Source organism: Syngnathoides biaculeatus, chromosome 8 (genome assembly GCF_019802595.1).
Source record: "Syngnathoides biaculeatus isolate LvHL_M chromosome 8, ASM1980259v1, whole genome shotgun sequence".
Taxonomy (NCBI): Eukaryota; Metazoa; Chordata; class Actinopteri; order Syngnathiformes; family Syngnathidae; genus Syngnathoides; species Syngnathoides biaculeatus.
In genome coordinates this window covers 6342040-6359294 of record NC_084647.1, presented here as the reverse complement: position 1 = coordinate 6359294, position 17255 = coordinate 6342040, and the positions used below count along the sequence as shown (strand labels likewise).

The following is a 17255-nucleotide window of genomic DNA, read 5'->3' as shown; positions in this document are numbered from 1 at the left end:
GTTTCTTTCAAAATACTGTACTCGCTCGCGGTGGTGTGTTTGCGCGGAACCACATCTGGAAACAATAGAGCGGCGGACGCTGTCACTTTGCTCTTTCCTCAGGATTTTGAGGGAGTCCTTAAACAAACACTCATTCACTCACACTAAATTACAGGAAGGCAATGTGAGCTGCAGACCCAGATATTTGGAAACCCTCGCCAGCACCCCCCCCCCCAAAACACACACCTAAGGAGATAATAGAGTTTATTCAAAATATTGCTGGATTATGGATGAATGTTGTGCCAAACAATGTCTTTTGGGAACTTGGCAGGTGATTGATTGGGCCAATAATTTTCTTTTTCTCACCAAACGAACAACAAATCCTGACTGTCCTGTATGGTCGTTTGTTGTTTGTGGTCAAAGAATGTCGGAACAAAATGAATTAAAAAAAACCAGCGTAAACAATTGACAAAATGTCAGAAATTTTATTGAGTGAAATAAGCCGTTGATTCCGCAGCGAATCACAAGTTCGCGCGGTAAGGCCACGGGTAAGACTTTGCTCGGAGTTAATCGCCGGGTTTGCTCACAGCTCAGGGGGGATTGTGGGTCGCTAGTCTTCGCAGGAATTCTTTAATTCCTTCAGGTCTTTTTGGCTGCCGCTTAGAAACGGAGACGCTCGGCTCCCCCCGCCGGTTTTCTATCGGGCTGAGGACTGGGGAGACTTCTCAGCTACTAGTTTGCTCGCATCTGTGATGGTACACCTTTAACACGGGTAACTAACAAATCCGTCAAGGCACCATTAATGCTTCAGGGTACATACACGTTTTGGAGGAACATGTGCTGCCATCCAAGCAGCGTCCTTTCCCGGGACATCCCTGCTTTGTCTCAGCAAGGCAATACCAAACACAACCAAGTGGCTTCCTGGAAAAAGACTTTTAAGTACCAGACCGGCATCCCAGTAGTCCAGACCCGTATTCCGCCAAAAATGTTTGGCATATTATGACGTGAACAGCAATCTATTGTCTTTGTAGTGTATTCAAACGCGAGTACGAGCACATTCATTCTGTACAAACACACCGACACACTCAAAGCAAAACATTTGGGTAACCAAAGCGTTTTTTTTTTTTTTTTTTTTTAATTCATCTTCTGATACAAAAGTGTCATTTAAATAACAAAGGAGTTTTAAAAATTCTGTCACTTTTTACAAGGATAAATTAACACGTTTCCAATAGCACACCGATGATCCGGGCTAAGATCAGCACTGGCGAGCCAAACCCAACATTGATTACTATCTGGCCATTTTTAACATTTCCATATCTCCTTGCCAGGGGGTTTATTTATTTTGATTCTTTTGCGACGCGGCCCCCGTCAAAGTAACTCGAACTACCATGTTACTCTTTAAAACCTCACGGGAGGCTCGGCGCGGTCACACGGGTGGCGGCCGCCAAACCTGATGAGAAAAGGGGGGGGGGGGGGAAACTGCATTAGCTCAGGCGGATGGCGGTCAGAGCTTAACCTAATTCACTTTAGCTCAATGTAATGTTTGTTTGACTTTGGAAATTTAATTAGGGTGCCAAGGTACGCCGCTTCGGGGACCGCCCGGTGGCCGCTCCGGGATTCTCAGGTTCGCCACAATATTTAGAAATGGCTCCGACGAGGTCTCGTTTCCCCTCCACCCGGTAGGCCGAGACACAACACGAGCCTGTAAGGCGATATCCTCACCTACTTCTGCGAGGTTTAGCTTAAAATCCACGTGACGGCAACGCGTATCGCGTGACACACCGTGGGCCCCGTGCGCTCTCGGACTTCCCACGTTCCGCTCTCGCTCATACGGGAACAAAATGTGACGCGCGTCGCAGATATACATTCAAAGACTCGCTGAAACGCAAGCACTTTTGCTAGATTGTGGCGCAAACGCACCGAGCAATGCTGCACTAAGACTTGATGAGTGAGAATTTTTCTGAGTTTTCCATTTCATAATTCAAAAATCCATTGCACAACAATGTTTTTTTTCTTTTTTTTTTTCCTTTTCCGGGAGCGGTTTGATTGTCTCTGGTGGCCGCGACGCAGTCCTGACACACATCAGGCGGAACAACTGAATTTGGATGACTCGGTTGACCCTGAAAAGTCAGAAGCCAAACAGATAGCGCTGATATTTTTCCACAAAGGAGAGGACTGCGTGGTTCATAGATTGTCTCCGGCGAGTGGATTTTCTTGCTCCTCGTCATGTTTATGCATAGTTGCTCAAGGGCACGCGTTTGCAACAGCTATAAAGTGTTGAACGATGAGTCTTTTTTAGCAAGTGATTGTCTAATAACATTGAAATCTGGCTAATATTCGGAAAAGTCAGCTTTAATTTCCTGGACCGCCCCTGAACTTGTGAGCGTATGCAGTTCCGAGGAGACTGAAGCTATATTGTAACTTTAAAAAAAAAAAAAAAAAAAATGATGGGGCAGGAAACTGATGTTAAATTGCGCCATAAGCAACTACAGACTTGTGCTTTTTGTGCAAACAATTCGCTACGTTGGCATCTTATCGAAATGTTAACCGCTGGCCTCCTTGACGATCCTCAAACAATAGCTTCAATGCATCCAAGGAAAATCAATTGACTACTCGTTACTCTTAAAACATTGTAATGTCATCATCCAAGCCGCTTATCCTCACGAGGGTCATAGGAAAGCCGGAGCCTATCCCAGCTAGCGTCACTCAGCGGGAATCGATCCCCCGCTGCCTGCACCAAAGGCAGGCGTGTGTACTACTACACTATCGGTGACTCCCTCTTAAAACATATATATATATGTATATATATATATATCTCCATCTATTGAGCTATTTTCTTCGCCGCTTATCCTCACAAGTGTCGCAGTGAGTGCTGGAGCCTATCCCAGCTGTCAACGGGCAGGAGGCGGGGAACACCCTGAACTGGATGCCGGTCAATCGAAGGCTGCGTAGAGGAAAAGAGTCACACTCACAATAACACCTAGGGGCAATTTAGAGTGTCCAATTAATGGATGTTTTTGGGATGTGGGAGGAAACCGGAGTGCCCGGAGAAAACCCACGTAGGCACGAGGAGAACATGCAAACTCCACACTGGCAGGGCTGGGATCGGACCTGGGAACTCAGAACTGTGAGGTCGCTTTACCAGCCGATCCACCGTGCCGCAAACATCCATCCATGCATTTTCTTCGCCGCTTATCCTCACGAGGGTCGCGGGGAGCGCTGGAGCCTATCCCAGCTGTCAACGGGCAGGAGGCGGGGTACACCCTGAAGTGGTCGCCAGCCAATCGCAGGGCACATCGAGACAAACTCATAATCGCAATCACACCTATGGGCAATTTAGGGTGTTCAATTAATGTTGCGTGTTTTTGAAATGTGGAAAGAAACTGGAGTGCCCGGAGGTAACCCACACAGGCACGGGGAGAACATGCAAACTCCACACAGGCGGGGCTGGGATCGAACCTGTGACCTCAGAACTGTGAGGCCAACGCTTTAGCGGCTGATCATGCCGCCCATATAAATATATATTTCTATATTTCCCCTGCCGGCTTCGGTAGTCCAACGAAAATCCCGCTATCTTGATTGACCATACTCGACATTTAGATGCACGCACGGCTCAAGCTATCGTCACGTTTCCATATTTGCCTCTTATACATTCCTTCCTCATCGAATTGACGCGAGGTGGCGTCATCATCGCTGCTTCGTCGTCATCTCCGTTCTGCCGAGTTTCCACGCGAGTCCGCCGTTGAAACGAATGCGCTTGTGGCAGGCACATGACACCTAAATCTGGCGTCAGTAAAAAAAGTCGCCGGTTCAAAACGTAAACGCTTTGTAACTGGAACGGCCGTTTGACACATGGTTACTATCTTTTGGTCCGGCGCGTCTTTTCAATTTCCGCGTTCCGTTTTCATATAGAAAGACAACCGGGCTCTTTGGGAAACCTCAGCTGGTATCTGAATAGCATCTGTCCAAGGACTTAGCGGCGCCCCACACGGGCCTTTAAGGTAGCGAGCGGGGTTATTACAACCGGCGGGTTCAGTCCCTGCTGTTGCGCAGAAAATCGAGGCAGAGGTAGACGTGGCACTACACAGCTTATATCGTGTCCAATCTTTTCGTGCTGATGCTTCAGTGCTGCTCGCTCCAGTCCTCGTTTTTTTTTTTTTTTTTTCCCTCCCCATCTCAAAGGGCTGTAAAAAGTCTCGAGAGGTCAAGAGGTTACCGAACATTTTACAGCGCCTTTCACATCCAGTGGTTTGTCGGGGTGAACGTTTGCGGGACGAAGAAGCAAGTCCGACCTCGTCCGTTCTTTGTCCTCACACCACCGTCTCGTTGCCCGTCCCCGGTTTAATCCAGCCCTTGCCCGGTCCCCGCTTGGATCCCCGACCCGCCCTGCCGTCCTTGAGCAAGCGGGCGGAGCAGCGTTGCCACGTGTGGAGGGTCTTGGCCGACCAGATCCACATGCCCGAGGTGATGCCCACCAGCAGCGACATGAAGATCCGGAGCATCTCCGACGCGACGTACGAGTCTTGCGTGGCGGCTTTGAACTCCGCCCAGTGAGAAAGCTGGTAGAGGTAACAGCCGATCACGGTGGAGGCCGGAACCGTATAGAGCACGGAAAACACGCCGATCTTCACCATCAACCGCTCGAGTTTGTCTGTCTTGGCGCCGTCCTTCTGCAGATTGGAGCGAATCTTGAAAAGGGCGACGAGACCGGCACAGATGAAAAGGGTGCCTGCGGTTCCACGTAGAAAAAAAAAAAACCAAAAAAAAACCCAAAACATTTCATGATCATTATGTGTAAATAACTTGGATGTCTACAAATTCATTCTTGAAGTAATATTAAGCAGTACTACTATTATCTTGCAAGTTACAGTGAAGAAAACAAGTATTTGAACACCCTGCTATATTGCAGGTTTTCCCACGTAGAAATCATGGAGGGGTCTGAAATTTTCATCGTAGGTGCATTCAAAGAAAAATCCAGAAATCACAATGTATGATTTTTTTCAATGATTTATTTGTGTGATACAGCTGCAAATAAGTATTTGAACACCTGAGAAAACGAATGTTAATATTTGGTACAGTAGCCTTTGTTTGCAATTACAGAGGTCAAATGTTTCCTGTAGTTTTTCACCAGGTTTGCACACACTGCAGGAGGGATTTTGGCCCACTCCTCCACACAGATCTTCTCTAGATTAGACAGGTTTCTGGGCTGTCGCTGAGAAACAAGGAGTTTCAGCTCCCTCCAAAGATTTTCTAATGGGTTTAGGTCTGGAGACTGGCTAGGCCACGCCAGAACCTTGATGTGCTTCTTACGGAGCCACTCCTTGGTTTTCCTGGTTGTGTGCTTCGGGTGATTGTCATGTCGAAAGACCAAGCCATGACCCATCTTCAATGCTCTGACCGAGGGAAAGAGCTTGTTCCCCAAAATTTTACAATACATGGCCGCGGTCATCCTGTCCCATGTGCAGAAAAACACCCCCAAAGCATGATGCTACCACACCCATGCTTCACAGTAGGGATGGTGTTCTTGGGATGGGACTAATCATCCGTCTTCCTCCTTACACTGTGGAATTATGACCAAAAAGTTCCATTTTGGTCTCATCTGACCTCAAAACCTTCCACCTCACACAGGTGCATCTGATTCAGGATAATACTTGGAGTGGAGGTGGACTTTTAAAGGCGGACTAACAGGTCTTTGAGGATCAGAATAGCTGATCGTCAGGTGTCCAAATACTTATTTGCAGCTGTATCACACAAATCATTTAAAGAATATACATTGTGTTTTCTGGATTTTTCTTTTTCGATGATCTCTCTCACAGTGGACATGCACCTACGATGAAAATTTCAGACCCCCTCCATGATTTCTAAGTGGGAGAATAGCGGTGTGTTCAAATACTTATTTTCTTCACTGTATATTAAGCCAAACATGAATTAAAAATCAAATCCAAATGAGCGAGAGTAGAGAAATTCACTACTGGACGCTCCCATTTCACAAAAGTAAGAAAGAAAGTGTTTTTGATTTTTCTGAGCGACTATTTACACCGGTGCTTCTGTTTTGAGGCGCAATTATGGATCAAAAGGAAGGTTGCTGGTTTTAAATGACACACCCAGCGACTAATTGCTTAACATTTCAATCACGGAGTTCTTTATCGTACTGGCTCAGTTTTTAATTACCGATGAGAAGGTAGGTGGCGAGCGGCGCTACGACGAAGCCGGTGAGCGCCTCCTGCTGCAAGTTGCCAACATAACAGAGGCCGGTCAGATCGTCGGCATCCACCAGCCTCATGATGAGAATGACGATGGTTTTGACCGCCGGGATGGCCCAAGCCGCTATGTGGAAGTAGGAACTGTGCATTTCGATCGCCTCGTGGCCCCACTTTAATCCTGCAGCCAGGAACCACGTTAGGGTCAGGATCACCCACCTGGAGCGAGAAGAAGAAGAAAAAAAATATTCAACAACGCTCGCTTCTTTAGTTTTATAGCGCAAAAGAGGCGAGGGGAGTTCTGTGCTGCTCTCCGCGGCGGTACGGTAGATAGTAAAGGGTTACACAACAGATGGCGGTGTCATATTTAAGGGCAGAATGAAGCCCCTTAAGGCTCGCTTTTCCTGGAAAGGGGAAATCGAGGGCGAAAATGCAAACGGCAGACTTTCAGCTGTGTGAGTGTGTTTTTTTTTTTTTTTTTTTTTCAACTGCGCCGCGACAAGTTTGTGAAAAGCGGCGTCGGTCCAAACGCGCGACTGAATCCGTCGAGTGCGAGGGCTTGTTGCGACAGGCTGGGAACATTTTAAACAAAACGGGACGATCGTCTTGCGATCCAAGTTGTTGTTTTACGAGAGTCGTGCGCACTGACCAGAGAGACGAGGCCATGCCAAAGAAGTACAGCAGGAGGAAGACGATGGCACAGCCGGTGCTCTTTAGTCCTTCCTGCACGAGAATAGGAACCTCGGCGGCATCCAGGTCACATGACACACGTTCACGACCCAGGGTCAGCCGAACCTGATGGGGCGGGGGGGGGGGGGGGGGATAAAAATACATTGTTGATACAAGCAATTGCATAACAGTCTGTCCCTTTTTTTTTTTTAATTCTAAAACGTCGCCGCGATTTCATGCCCGCAATTGAATTATCTTCAGACCATGTAAATTTTGTTATGCTGATGGTAGGAGCACATCACGGGGGGGGGGGGAACTAAATTAGATTTTGATCCTGGCCGTGTGTCACGGAGGCACGACAAGCGTATAACATGAGCGAATTGTTTCATCTTAACCGCTGATTATCCAGACGCATAACAAAGTTAGGCAGTTATTTCCCCCCCAAAAAATCTGCATGCCCAAAATAGAGGAAATGGACTCCATAAACGCTCAACTCTGCCAAGGCTGAAAAAAAATAAAATATATATACATATATAAGATAACTTTCTCCCGTCATACTTTGTGATGCTGTACGGAGTAGAAATGGAACAATTGAATGGGGGAATCCTTTTTCCCACTGCGCACAAATTCTTTTGCCAGTAGTACGCTTTGATTTTCAGTGGTTGCATTCAATGGACCGTTCCGACCTGTCAATCACTCGTACAATGATAGCCAATCAGATAGCCACGTTGTCTTAAGAACCGGACTTGACACGCTCCTCTCGCCGTATTGTCCCACAAGCAATACTGGTTGCCAGTAGCGTGCGCTTGGAAAAGTTAACGTTACGAAGGAACTGGTCCGGTCTGATGAAAGATACCCGGCAAGGTTGCAAGGGGTCCCCTTGATTAATTTTCCAAACCCTAAAACGGCAGTTGGCCAAGTGTCTACGATGGATTAAGGCTTAGGGAAGAGGGCACGTACAACTAAATGTGGACAATATCAACAAACACGAGGCTCCATGTTCGAAGGTAAGTGAGGGAGAAGCATCTTCTCTGAGTTTGATTGAGTCAATATCAGTTCTTTATACATTGCAGGAGAACAACTTTGACTTTGTTAGCGTATCACTGACCCGCTGAACGAAGTGTGTCATGTTTTATGCCGAAGAGTCGGGTTAGTGAAACATAAATGCGCGTTATCATGCAAGAGAAATGTCTATTTGCCCATTTGTATCAGACTTTTTAGACCGAGCACTGGCTTCCATCACGAGCCAAGTCAAATGAATACGCCCACTCACTTCTAAAGACGACAATGATATTACTCGGGATCTTTCCAAGCGAAAAGTACTCAGCCTGCTTTACCCGCGCAGTACGATTCCATTATTTGATCCTGTTGGATTTCAATATGAAGTCTGCGATGCGTCAAACATTTTTTGCATCGATCGCAAACGTTTCGTTGTAACTCTGACATTGCGTCCTGCTCCGTCCAAAATCTTAATTCCGCGTACGTACCCTTGCGTCAAATAGTTGAGACCTCTCTGTAGAACTCTCTTGGACAAGTCTGACGGATTTTGCAAAAAAAACATAGCCCAATATGATTTGGAATACGCGATAGAGAATCGACTTCAAACCTGTTCTGTTCAATCGCCATTTTGTAAGCTTGCGGGACATGGCTAAGGGGGCGGAGCTTAAGATTGCCATCGGAAAGGTCCGTTGTGTTCTGTAAGTGGCAATGCACATTTACAGTGTGAAGTACATTCTGGATCTCGCTCTATCTGACAGGAACCTCAGTTTTTACAGCGGTATCTTTGGGACGGTCCAAACCCCTCCACGTGGTTTTACGTGAATTTCTCACGGAGTTTTTGCATCATTCCAGGATCAGACGTACTCGGTGAAATTTAAGAGCGAGGTGATTGAATGTAACAATATTCTTGGAATTTTTGGTGTAGTGCTACACTGCCTTGACACAGAAGTAAAGAAGAAATAGTCAATAACTATACAACACACAGCGATTAGACGACTCCAGGAACGCTTACCAGGTAGGCAACGCTGTACAAATTGCAGCACATGGACAGGAAGATGATGGGCCTCTCCGGGTAAGAGAATCGTTGGGAATCCAACAGAAAAGTGAGGACCGTTAAAGTGGTGGAGAGGAAGCAGAGCACGGCCCACACCGCCATCCACGCGTCCGTGAAGACTTTGGCCCCGCGCCTGTAGAGGCCGCTGTCGTAGCCGCACTGCAGAGCGCAGCTGTCGGTCTGCTTGAGCCAGGTGTACTGGTCGGCCGCGGATCCCGGGGCCTGGCACTCCTCCTGGTGCGGAGGGTGGCGGTGATACGGCGGGTCCTCGTCCCCCGGGCCCTCCATGCACATGTGGTTGTGGTCATTCTGAGGCGGGAAGAGGCTGCAGTTGAGCACCTGCGCGCAGAATAATTGGATAGGATCAGAATTGCACTGGGGAGGGCCGGGGTGGGGGTGTTTAAACTTTTGAAATTCTTGATTAAGCACGGATAAACCACCAAAACCGGATTGGTACTCTTCCCTTCCAAAAAGCGCTTTTTACATGTCTGTGCACGGTGGCTCAGCTGGTAAGGTGTTGGCCTCACAGTTCTGAGGACCCGGGTTCAATCCCGGCCCCGCCTGTGTGGAGTTTGCATGTTCTCTTCGTGCTTGCGTAGCTTTTCTCCGGGTGGGCACTTTGATTTCCTCCCACACCCCAAAAACATGCAACACTAATCAGACACTCTAAATTGTCCCTCGGTGTGATTGTGAGAGGGGCCGTTTGTCTCTATGTGGCCTGCGATTGGCTGGCGACCAGTTCAGGGTCTAGCCCGCCTCCTGCCCGTTGACAGCTGGGATGGGCTCCGGCGCCCTGCGATAAGCGGCTAAGAAAGTGGATGGATGGGTAGCCTCAGGAGTAAAACATTTAACAACCGAGACAAAACATGCGTACGAACGGATGCACGCAAAAATTTCTTGGGGCCCACGGTGAAGAAATAGGAATAAACCTGCAAAAAACACCAACACAAAAACTCCCCCGAAAAGTTGCACTTTACCAACGTGCGGTAGCTTGTGACAGGGTGTGAAAGCGCTCGTGTGTGATTCGGTGACAGTCGAGTATCCAAGGGAAACGAATAGCATTATGGGTAAAGATTGACGTTTTTCCTAGCCAATGGGATGCCAGGAAAATGCTACAGCGATAGCCAATAAGAGAGCAGCCCCATAGTGCCACACAAATCAAGATCCAGGATGTTTGCGTTCGGTGGAATTTGGGGAATCCATCCATCCATTTTCTTTGCCGCTTATCCTCACGAGGGTCGCGGGGGGTGCTGGAGTCTATCCAACGGGCAGGAGGCGGGGTCCACCCTGAACCGTTTGCCAGCCAATCACAGGGCACACGGAGACAAACGGCCGCACTAACATTCACAATTGGGGCAATTTAGAGCGGGGGTCACCAACGCGGTGCCCGGGGGCGAATGGTAGCCCGCGAGGACCAAAGAAAGCGCCCGTGAGGTATGTTCTAAAAATACCATAAGCCACAAATTGTTACTATTATTTGTGCTTTACATTCTGAATCTGACTTGCTTACGTGAATTAAAATTTTAAAATATCTGTAATGTCATTTACTACAAGAAATTATAACAAAAATATTTCATGTACGTGGAATGAACTGAATCTTAAATATGCCGCAAACAGGTCACGTAGCCCTTCAAACGATCGGTGCTCACGAAGTAGCCCTCAGCCTCAAAAAGGTTGCTGAGCCCTGATTTAGAGTGTCCAATAAATGCTGCATGTTTTTGGGATGTGGGAGGAAACCGGAGTGCCCACCCGGAGGAAACCCACGCAGGCACAGAGTGAACATCAAACTCCACACAGGTGGGGCCGGGAGTGAACCCGGGACCTCAGAACTGTGAGGCCAAAGCTTTACCAGCCGAGCCCCCTTTCGCCTTGGGAAATTCAGCGTTTATTTTTTCCTTTTGTATCCTGAATTTCCTTTGTAACTAGAGGCGTTTCGTAACCTGAATTTTTCGTTCGCGCCGACGTTCGTAAGTAGAGGTACCGCCGGAATTACAGTTTTACGTGAAGGCTGTTGACTCACCTCAGGCCAGATGAATCCAAACTCGTGAAGCACCGGCAGACATTTTCTCTTGACGGACAAGCACATGCTGCCGCACGGTCCGATGGGAATCGGCACTTTGTCGGTGCACATTGGCACGTAGACCGAGCAAAGGAAGAACTAGAGAAAAAGAGAAATTGGGAGTTATTGAGTATATTAAAAAAAAAATAAACATTCCAAAAACAGATCCAATCTGAATCCGACCACATTGTGGATTTGTGGAGTTTTTCCTGCAATCAGGTGACGTGAAAGGTAAATCTGGAGGTTATGAATACACATTCGAGCTTGTTTTTATATATGCGCCTCTGTACCTCGTTGCATCATTGCGATCCATTGCGTCACGTCTACTTGTCGCGGGTCAACATTTCCGCCCGTAATAGCGCAAACTAAAAAAAAACAAAACAAAACATGCAACTCGAGTCAAGTAACCGGAGCCAACGTCGACCTGCTTCAAGGCTTAGACGCACAACTCCGCGTCCCCCCCCCCCCCCCCCCAAAAAAAAAAAACAACCCGAGGAGTAAACACAAGGGGCATGAGACATGTAATACTCCGTAATCTTTCATAATCCATGACTCCGATTTTCTTTGTCATGGCGACTCTTTTGAAACAGATCAATAAATCTTGGTTATGACGGCATTTTTCAAGAACGGGGTTGCGTGAAACTGTTGCACGTGGTCGTGATCTGATATCTTGAGGCGTCTCAAACGTTTGAGGTTTTTAAAAAATGTTTTTTTTTTCAATTTTTTTTTGCCATTTCATAAGAGCCTGCAGCTTTGTCATGGTGTAAAATGTCAATTCGACGAAGTATGCGTCCGTGAAGGATTTGACCCTACGCCAAAACCGAACAGCGTCTAAAAGAAGACTTTCTAAATGCGAGTTCAGTTGTGTGCGTTAAATATTTTTCCTTTTCCCCAGCCCCCAATTAACAAAAAAAAGTGTGATTTTTATATCTTACGTCATTTCGATGTTGCCATGGCAAACAGAAACATTGAGGGTGTTTTCCCCGCGACTGTCGCTAAAACGAGCCTTGCCACTTGAGTGGCCCTGGTTTTGCGCCAGGAAGCCTCCCATTAGAGCAAATGTTAGGGGGGGGGGGGGGTACGGTTTCCCTTTCACCTTTCCTCCCTCTTGGACTTGTGGGAGGTGGGGGGCGCCATCTAATCTTACAGGGCAATTTGGAGCAGGAACAGGACCGTGGAGCTTGCAGTTCCTGTTCTGTTCCGTCTGCTTCACGCGCTGAGCACATTCTGAACGCTTTTTGCCCTTCGTTCAAACACCCGTCCGTGTCAAGTTGTTCGACTTCTAAAAATAAAGTAAAATAAAAATCGACACATCCCTGCAACCTGCCTGAAACTGCAAACTTTAAAATGCAATAACATACGTAATAATGTAAAAGGATAACTATAGTGAAATGACATCTAATGTGGAAATTGTGCTATTCTACAGCAGCAATTTGATATGATTTAACAAAAAAAAAAAATCTGATTGTTTATTACCAAATGGACTCACTCCGAGCGAAATGTGATTGAACTCAATTGTTATTATTATGGCATGAATGACAACAGGTTGGCAGTTTAATTGCTCCACACAGAGCGTGTCTTTGTTCCTGCTGGCGCTGATGTAAACAAATGAATAAGGATCGATTATTTCCAGGCAATCAATAATGTGCACTCGTGGGGATGAAGTAAATGAACTTGCAAGGGAGTCGTTTTCTTTCTGTAGATCGTTTAAGGTCCGCGGAGGGAGACGGTTTTGCGTATTGACTGCATTGGCATTGCAATGCACAGTCGTCGAACCTTGCGGTTCTGGATGCGGTGCTTCCTCCTCGTGGTACCAAGCGTGGATACTTTTTTTGACCGGCAGCAGCTCATTGTTGTCATGCTCTGCAGTTCTCTCCATCCGCGCACTCGCGCGCTGCAGACAGCCTGGACCCGGCGTCGGCTATTTCGGTCCCGGTGCCTGAACGCGCGCGCGTTCCCCGCAGGCGGTTCTGTTTTTCTAAATACCGTACAAGTAGCACAGCGTACCTTGAGCTGGCTGGAGCAGCCGTACTGGATGAGCGGCGTGAAGGTGGTCAGCTGCAGCTCGGCGTCGGACTGGAGCACGTTGCCCACCAGGTTGGGCATCTTGGTGACGTTGTATCCCAGCCCCTGGCACATGCCGATCCGGATGGGGTCGCAGGTCACCTCGTCCACGTCGTCGCCGAAGCCGCGCACCGCGAGCAGCCCGCGCAGGAGGAGCAGCAGGGCTGCCCCGCTCAGCCGCACCATCACCCGCCGCATAAAACTCACGAGCGAGATCCGTCCCTGGCGATCTCAGCCCTCCGCAAAACCTCGCGTCGGAAGCGGTCCCGCGCGGCCAGACCTCGTCCCTGGCGCTCACCTTATCCTGTTTGCAGCGTTTGTTGGATGCATATATGGATTTATGTATCTATCCAAGGAACGAAATCTTGGGGAGAGAGAGGGGAAGAAAAAAAAAAAAAAGTAATCGCTTAAATTCTGCGCATGACGAGCCAAAACAAATCCCGCATTTCTGCCTTGGTAGATCCCGTGAAAGTCCGCGAGCGAAGGCGCAGATCCGACGAAGCAGTTTTTTCTGCGCCTCCGTGCTCCGGGTCAGAAGCCCGGCGTTGTCTTAACTTTATTGTGTCAGGGTCTGGGCTTATTCATTCCGTCCACTACGCAGGCCACCAATCTTTGCTCCCGACTCCGCTTTCTCTGGCCAACCCGAGGGGAGGGGGAGGGAGGCGGGGGCGGGGTCCGGTCGAAAAATATCAGCCTCCTTGTTTCTTCTCCTCCTGCAAAACCCATTTTCAGAGAGAGAGAGAGAGAGAGAGAGAAATGTCCCTCGAGTTTAAAGGGTTGATTTCAAATTCAAAATAAGTCTTTTAAAATTAGAGATTGCGGTCCCGTCCTGGAGAGACCCATCAACCTCTAAACGGTCCTGACATTGTCATTGAAAGTAGGCTCCCGAAGAGATGCTGCAAATCTGTTTTGCATCGCAATGAAGCCACGCACCGGATTGGGGTTTTTTGGTTTTGGTTCTGTCACCTTTCCGGCATGAAACCGGCCGGCGGAGGGGATCGGGGAAGGGACTTCAAGGGAGCGACTGCAAAAACCGTTACTGAGCTTTGTCATTTTTTATTAGGATTCCGATTCGTACAGTTCTGACTCAGTTGATGCAGATTCCAGATGAAATTGCGCCGAGCGGATTCATTTCGGCGCTCTGGAGCCTGCGAATACTGTTGTATCCAAAGTAATAAAATAAAATGTCAGAACTTGTTTTGGACGGTGCTTTGAGAGTTGGTATGGGAGGTTTTTTTTTTTTTGGGGGGGGGAATGGGGGGTAGATCTAAAGTTGGAAAACTTCAGCAACAGAAGACGCTGCGGTGTTTTCAACCCTGAATGGATGGAGTGATGCAGGACTTTACTCTAGACAACTGATTGGCAGCGATATTGAGCCCCCCCCCCCCCCAACAAACCACGTGGTCCCCCAACCAACACACACACACACATCATATCCTCTTTGGCTAAAACAGGGGTCAAGTACTAAAAGTAATTTGCGCTGATCTGCAACAATAAATTATGGTGCCCCTGCAGTTGTAGGTTAGCCGGGGGGTTGCGTGCGTGTGTTTGCGCATGCATATGAGAAATCATGTGCGATTGTAGGACATAATTATGCATATGAATTGGAAAGATGCTAGTCACATTTTAAAAAATGTACGGGTGTGGTCGGTCATGCCCGCGGATATAAAGTTACAGGTGCGGTCCACCAGTCATGCCCGCAAGATATAAAGTGGCGGGTGTGTGTTCTGTTTGCACTTAACCACGCCCCCTGAAGTGACGTCACGCAGCGTGCGCTCACGTAAGACAAACAGTAAAAATGGCAAATACAATACAATACATTCTGAACTGAGACAGACTCCATGCTTCTGATTTCATTCAAATCAACGATATATTATAGATTCTAAATACAATACATTCTTAACTGAGAGAGACGCCATGCTTCTGATTTCAGTCAATCGTTCACACGTAGCAATGTTATGCTAGCGGGGAACGTCTCATTCATTTATACGAGACGTGGATTAAAAATCAAATTTAGGGCATATCTTCGTGCAAACACAGTCTGGTTTAGCTTCGGCCGGGAGTCAGCAAGAAAGCGACACGTTTGTGCAGTCCGGTCATCGCTAAATATCGCTCAACAAAGAATTAGTGTGTCAATCGTTCACACGCAGCAGTGTTATGCTCGCGAAGAACTTCAAATTCATTTATACGAGACATGTATTGAAAATCAAATATAGGGCATACCTTGGTGCAAACATATGTGTTCCGGTTGATATTAGATGGATTTAGTTGATGATGCGGTCTTCCACAAAGTTTGATCCACCGAAGGCATTTTTCGTACTGGGTCTTCGGTTTTGGAAAGGGTACGAATCGAACTCCACCAACTCGCCTTTCAGGATACCTGTCGTCACTATTACAAAGTCCGTGACTACACCTCTTAACCATATTTTTTGTTAAATAACCCAAATACGTGATAAAACGCTAACTAAACCTATACTGGACCATTCAATGTTGTCAGAGAAAATGGCGGGAGCAAAAACGGGCTTTGGTCTATGCAGATCTCTGGCCTCTGATTGGTCAGTGACGCGGATTGCGCAATATCCACGGAGGGGTCAATTGTGAGTGTACTCCTTTAAGAGCGGGCGGGGGGGGGGGTGTCAGGTAAACTAGGAAGTTGAAGTAGGCTGAGGAGCAGCTGCACTGATTTAAAAAAAAAAAAAAATATATATATATATATACTGGATAGCGCATACACATCGAGCGGTATGTTGATTGGTTGAAGCCAGTTGGCCGCCATCTTGGTCCTCCCAAAACGTGTGGAGGACACGGTTTACAGGTCAGATTATGGCGGACTTTTCCCTCAAAGTTTGGCATGTAGAATTAAAACTGGTCGTGTGAGCTTGACATTTTTTCGGCTTTGGTAACATGAAGGATTTTTAAGCCAAAAAAGGCGAAGTTCAAAGGAAAGACATAGAACACCGTGACTAGCAAGAAACCTTGCGTATTCGCTAGGGCCCGGTTTTTGTGACACGTTAACTTTTCCCAAAATACGCTGTGAAGCACTATCATCATAACGGAGCAAAAGAACTAAGCATTTTTTTTGTCATGAAAAGATTAAATTTGAAGTCAATCAGTTAGATATAGTTTATATAACTATGAGTGTTCCCTTTAAGAGCGGAGGGGGGCGTGTCAGGTAAACTAGGTAGTAGAAGTAGACTGAGCAGCAGCTCAAGACCGTGTGCTTCCGTGTTTAAAAAAAAAAAAAAAAAAAGTCAGGCTGTGGTTCACCGCGCTGGATCGGTTTTCATGTGCGCCGAGAGTGTGCGACTAGTTCGCAATTGCGCAGTGGCGCAGCTTAGAGGGAACATTGGCGAAGACTCCACAAAATAAGCGACACAGTTCAATATCTATGTATTTCTACTCGTAACAAATTTCACGTGCGCGATTTTTCGTGCTCCACTGCGCAGATTTGCGAGTGCGATGGCACATTGCAGTGACTGAAAGATGCGCTGCCAGAGTTACTTTTAAAGTCGGTACTTTTACGCAACGTGAGAGACAAAAAGCCCGTTTTTTTTTTTTTTTTTTTTGAGAACCAGAGAGCAGCTTTGGGCAAATGAACTGAACAAGAACACGTTGAACTACAATAACACAGACAAAGTGAGCGGGATAAGCAGAGGAAATGTAAGGTGAAGAACGATAAGCGCACATTATCTGCCCGAGACTCCCAAGAGTCACTTTGCCCGTTTACTTTCACAGCAAAGCGTGAAAGGCAGAAGGCCGCAGACGGAACGTTGACGTGCGAGCTAACAGGCGCCGGACTGAGACGCTAACGATCGGAATCGCGCTAACGGAGGCTTATTACGAGCTTATTATCAACAGCCTTTCCGATTCAAATTTTCGTTGCGACATTGATCGACTGCGAGGTCGGAGAGAAAGCGGGAACGAAATTTTGCTGGATGATCACTTTAAAGTTGTTTTTTTTTTTTTTTTTGCCTTGTATAGTTTTTCTATGGAAGTAAATATGTGCCAACAGGATTTAAATTAAAAAATGCCACCGAAAATATTACGTTATAAAATTCAGTTATTTTCGATAGCTGTATTTCAGTCGAACTTTTCAATGATAATAAATTCGCCATATAAAAAAAAAAATCAATCTTTTAAAAAGGCAGGGTTACTTAGGGTCAGATAACCCAGCACCCAGCCAATCCAGTGACGCTTTCTTAGTCACGTGACATCACGTGATTGACAAAGT

The 17255-nt window shown here is 47.1% G+C and overlaps 1 protein-coding gene across 2 annotated transcripts; it reads right to left on the bottom strand.

Annotated features, from left to right (window-relative positions):
* Positions 1-525: 525 nt before the first annotated feature.
* fzd4 (frizzled class receptor 4) lies at positions 526-13646 on the bottom strand. 2 transcript variants are annotated; one of them, XM_061827794.1, is made up of 6 exons: positions 12968-13646; positions 10922-11059; positions 8860-9240; positions 6829-6974; positions 6151-6398; positions 526-4708 (listed from the first exon to the last, which is right to left on the bottom strand). In XM_061827794.1, the coding sequence occupies exons 1-6, from the start codon at positions 13220-13222 to the stop codon at positions 4290-4292; spliced, it is 1587 nt and encodes a 528-aa protein (XP_061683778.1). In that variant the 5' UTR covers positions 13223-13646; the 3' UTR covers positions 526-4289. The 2 variants fall into 2 exon arrangements, with proteins under 2 accessions (XP_061683778.1, XP_061683779.1); XM_061827795.1 differs by having other exon boundaries at positions 8860-9210.
* Between the last annotated feature and the right edge of the window lie 3609 nt (positions 13647-17255).

Bases quoted from the DNA above. Each gene is read 5' to 3' on its own strand.
- fzd4 (XM_061827794.1), bottom strand. From the start codon at position 13,222: ATGCGGCGGGTGATGGTGCGGCTGAGCGGGGCAGCCCTGCTGCTCCTC. The intron at 6,975-8,859 runs GTAAGCGTTCCT...CCGCCCCATCAG, and splicing joins TGTACAGCGTTGCCTACCTG to GTTCGGCTGACCCTGGGTCG. The intron at 4,709-6,150 runs GTAATTAAAAAC...GTGGAACCGCAG, and splicing joins CGCCACCTACCTTCTCATCG to GCACCCTTTTCATCTGTGCC.